Consider the following 2251-nt stretch of genomic DNA (forward strand, 5'->3'; position numbering starts at 1 on the left):
ATTTCCACAATTCAAGAGACGTGTTATACATTCTTGTTTAACGATATGTAATTTTCCTTCTAGTTAATCATTCATGAATATTGATTTGCATTTGACATTGAGCGTATTTTCAAGGTATGGCGGGTGAAATGTGTAATATTATTGTTAAAACAACAAGTTTTAAGCCAAGTTGTCATCAATTTTCTTACATACATGAATATGTAAGTTTTTAATCGTTCTTTTATATAAAATACTGTTTTCCTTTTTTATAAGAGCATACCCGATCAATTAAAAAACATTTTTTTAATAAATTTGTTGGGTTTTAACAAATTTGGTACAAATACAAAATTTAACAAGTTTGGTACAAATTTGAGGCAACATGACATTATAATTTACAAAATATATTATAATTAACCACCATTATTACTTTACGAATAGTAAAATTTTATGCTGGTTAAATAATTTGCAGTTGAAACCTTTTAAATTGAAGTATTTTCTAAATATTATTTTTCATAATTATCTAAATTGTGATATGCACTTAATTATACATTTCAATTAATTTATTGTAAAGTGGGCTATATAATACAATGTAAATAAGTATTATGTATAATACAATAACAACGTTATTTTGAATGTGGTAGACAATGAGTATTAAAACTAGAAGAATTTCGGACCATTATCTTTATTTATTTTGGTGTGGTATGGTAATGATGAGCTGCCTCCCTCACTGTGGCAGCTCTATGACTCTGCTTCCTATGAAGGTGCAATTTGCCAGCGCATTAGTTTTGATTGCAGACCGTCTGACTTTTCGTCATGCTGCAATCAATGATTTTAGTTCCTGAAATTAATCTAATTACGTGTTTAAGTAAGGATATCTGAAGTGTGTGCGTGTTTTGCATTGGTTAAATCGTGACAAGTATCGTGACTGTTAGTATCTGGACACTAACAAAGGTCTAGACTCTTCTCTATCCCGCCCGCAGAGGAGCATTACACAAAATGGTGCGGATCGGATGGACGAGGATTAGTGTTGTGGTGTCAAGCCTAAATAAACAGAAGAGGATGATTTAGTTGAAGTTATAATTCTAGTTTGTTTTTGTCTATAAACGTGTTGATGAGATTAATGGTTTTTAGGTTGGCGTTGTACAGTACTGTCTGCATACTGAATGGTGTAGTGTGGCTGTCTTTTATTAGTTTTGTATATAGATCTGATTGAAGATAGGTTCTTAGAGGGCATGCCAAGAATATATGGTTTATATTTTCTATTTTTCCACACTCGCAAAGTGGGCTGTCAATTATTCCTATTCTATTTAAATGGGCCTTAGTGCGACAGTGTCCTGTTTTAAGTCGTATGATGTTGGTTATGTCCTTTCTTCTGGCGTATTTTAAATTGCCAAACCATCTGGTTTTGGGAAATTTTTTAACGATTTCTGAGTACCATCCCCCCTTGTTGGTGGCTATTGTTTTCCATTTTTGAGAAAATTCTTTTGTAAGTTTATGTTTAATAACTGCTAGTATATCTGCTTTGTCGATTTTGATGTTCTTGGGTACATTGAGTGACCTTCCAATATTTGCGAGTTTATCTGCAGCTTCGATTCCACTTATGTCTGTGTGACTCGGTATCCACGTTAGGTGTATTTTCGTGCCGCTATTATTTGCTTCTAATAGGAGTTTTTTGGTTGATAGCGTGATCGAGTCATTTGAAGTGTCTACCCCGGGATAGCGAATTTTGTCAATGGCGCTTTTAGAGTCTGAGACGATTACAACATTTCTTAGCTGTTTGCACAGAGAAATAATAATTGCCTTGTTAATTGCAACTATTTCCGCTGTGCAAATTGTTACTTCTTCTGGTAGTCTTTCTGTATAGTTGATAGGGGGATTATTACAATAGACTCCGTAGCCCGCGTTGTTTTTACCCTTGGAGTCATCTGTATATATGAATGTGTGGTTAGATCTAATGTTTTGGGTCATTTCGTAGAATAAGTTTTTGTTAGAAACTTGGCTTTTTTCCAGATTTAGATCGATTACCTTTATCATTTTTGTCTGATGTTCTAGTTGCATTTCGTAGCATGGTGCCCTGTCACTTTTGTATATTTTGTTAGAATATTTGTCTAGCCTAGAGCCATGACTAGATAAGGCGTCTCCTTGTTTCTCCACAAGTTTGCATTTTTTCCAAGTGATTTCCTGATCTTTTTTAAGAGTGTTGTTAATGGGTGGTCTTTATTTATTTTGCTTACATAACGGTTCGGTTAGAAGTGTCACTGACCGTTATCAT

The 2251-nt window shown here is 33.8% G+C and overlaps 1 protein-coding gene across 1 annotated transcript; it reads right to left on the bottom strand.

The window, feature by feature from the left end:
• Positions 1-1053: 1053 nt before the first annotated feature.
• Positions 1054-2013, bottom strand: LOC115887787. Its single transcript, XM_030907283.1, has one exon. It carries the CDS (start codon positions 2011-2013, stop codon positions 1054-1056), a length of 960 nt encoding a protein of 319 aa, XP_030763143.1.
• Between the last annotated feature and the right edge of the window lie 238 nt (positions 2014-2251).

The sequence above is a fragment of the Sitophilus oryzae genome, unplaced genomic scaffold (genome assembly GCF_002938485.1).
Source record: "Sitophilus oryzae breed Bouriz unplaced genomic scaffold, Soryzae_2.0 scaffold_637_pilon_pilon, whole genome shotgun sequence".
NCBI classification, from domain to species: domain Eukaryota; kingdom Metazoa; phylum Arthropoda; class Insecta; order Coleoptera; family Curculionidae; genus Sitophilus; species Sitophilus oryzae.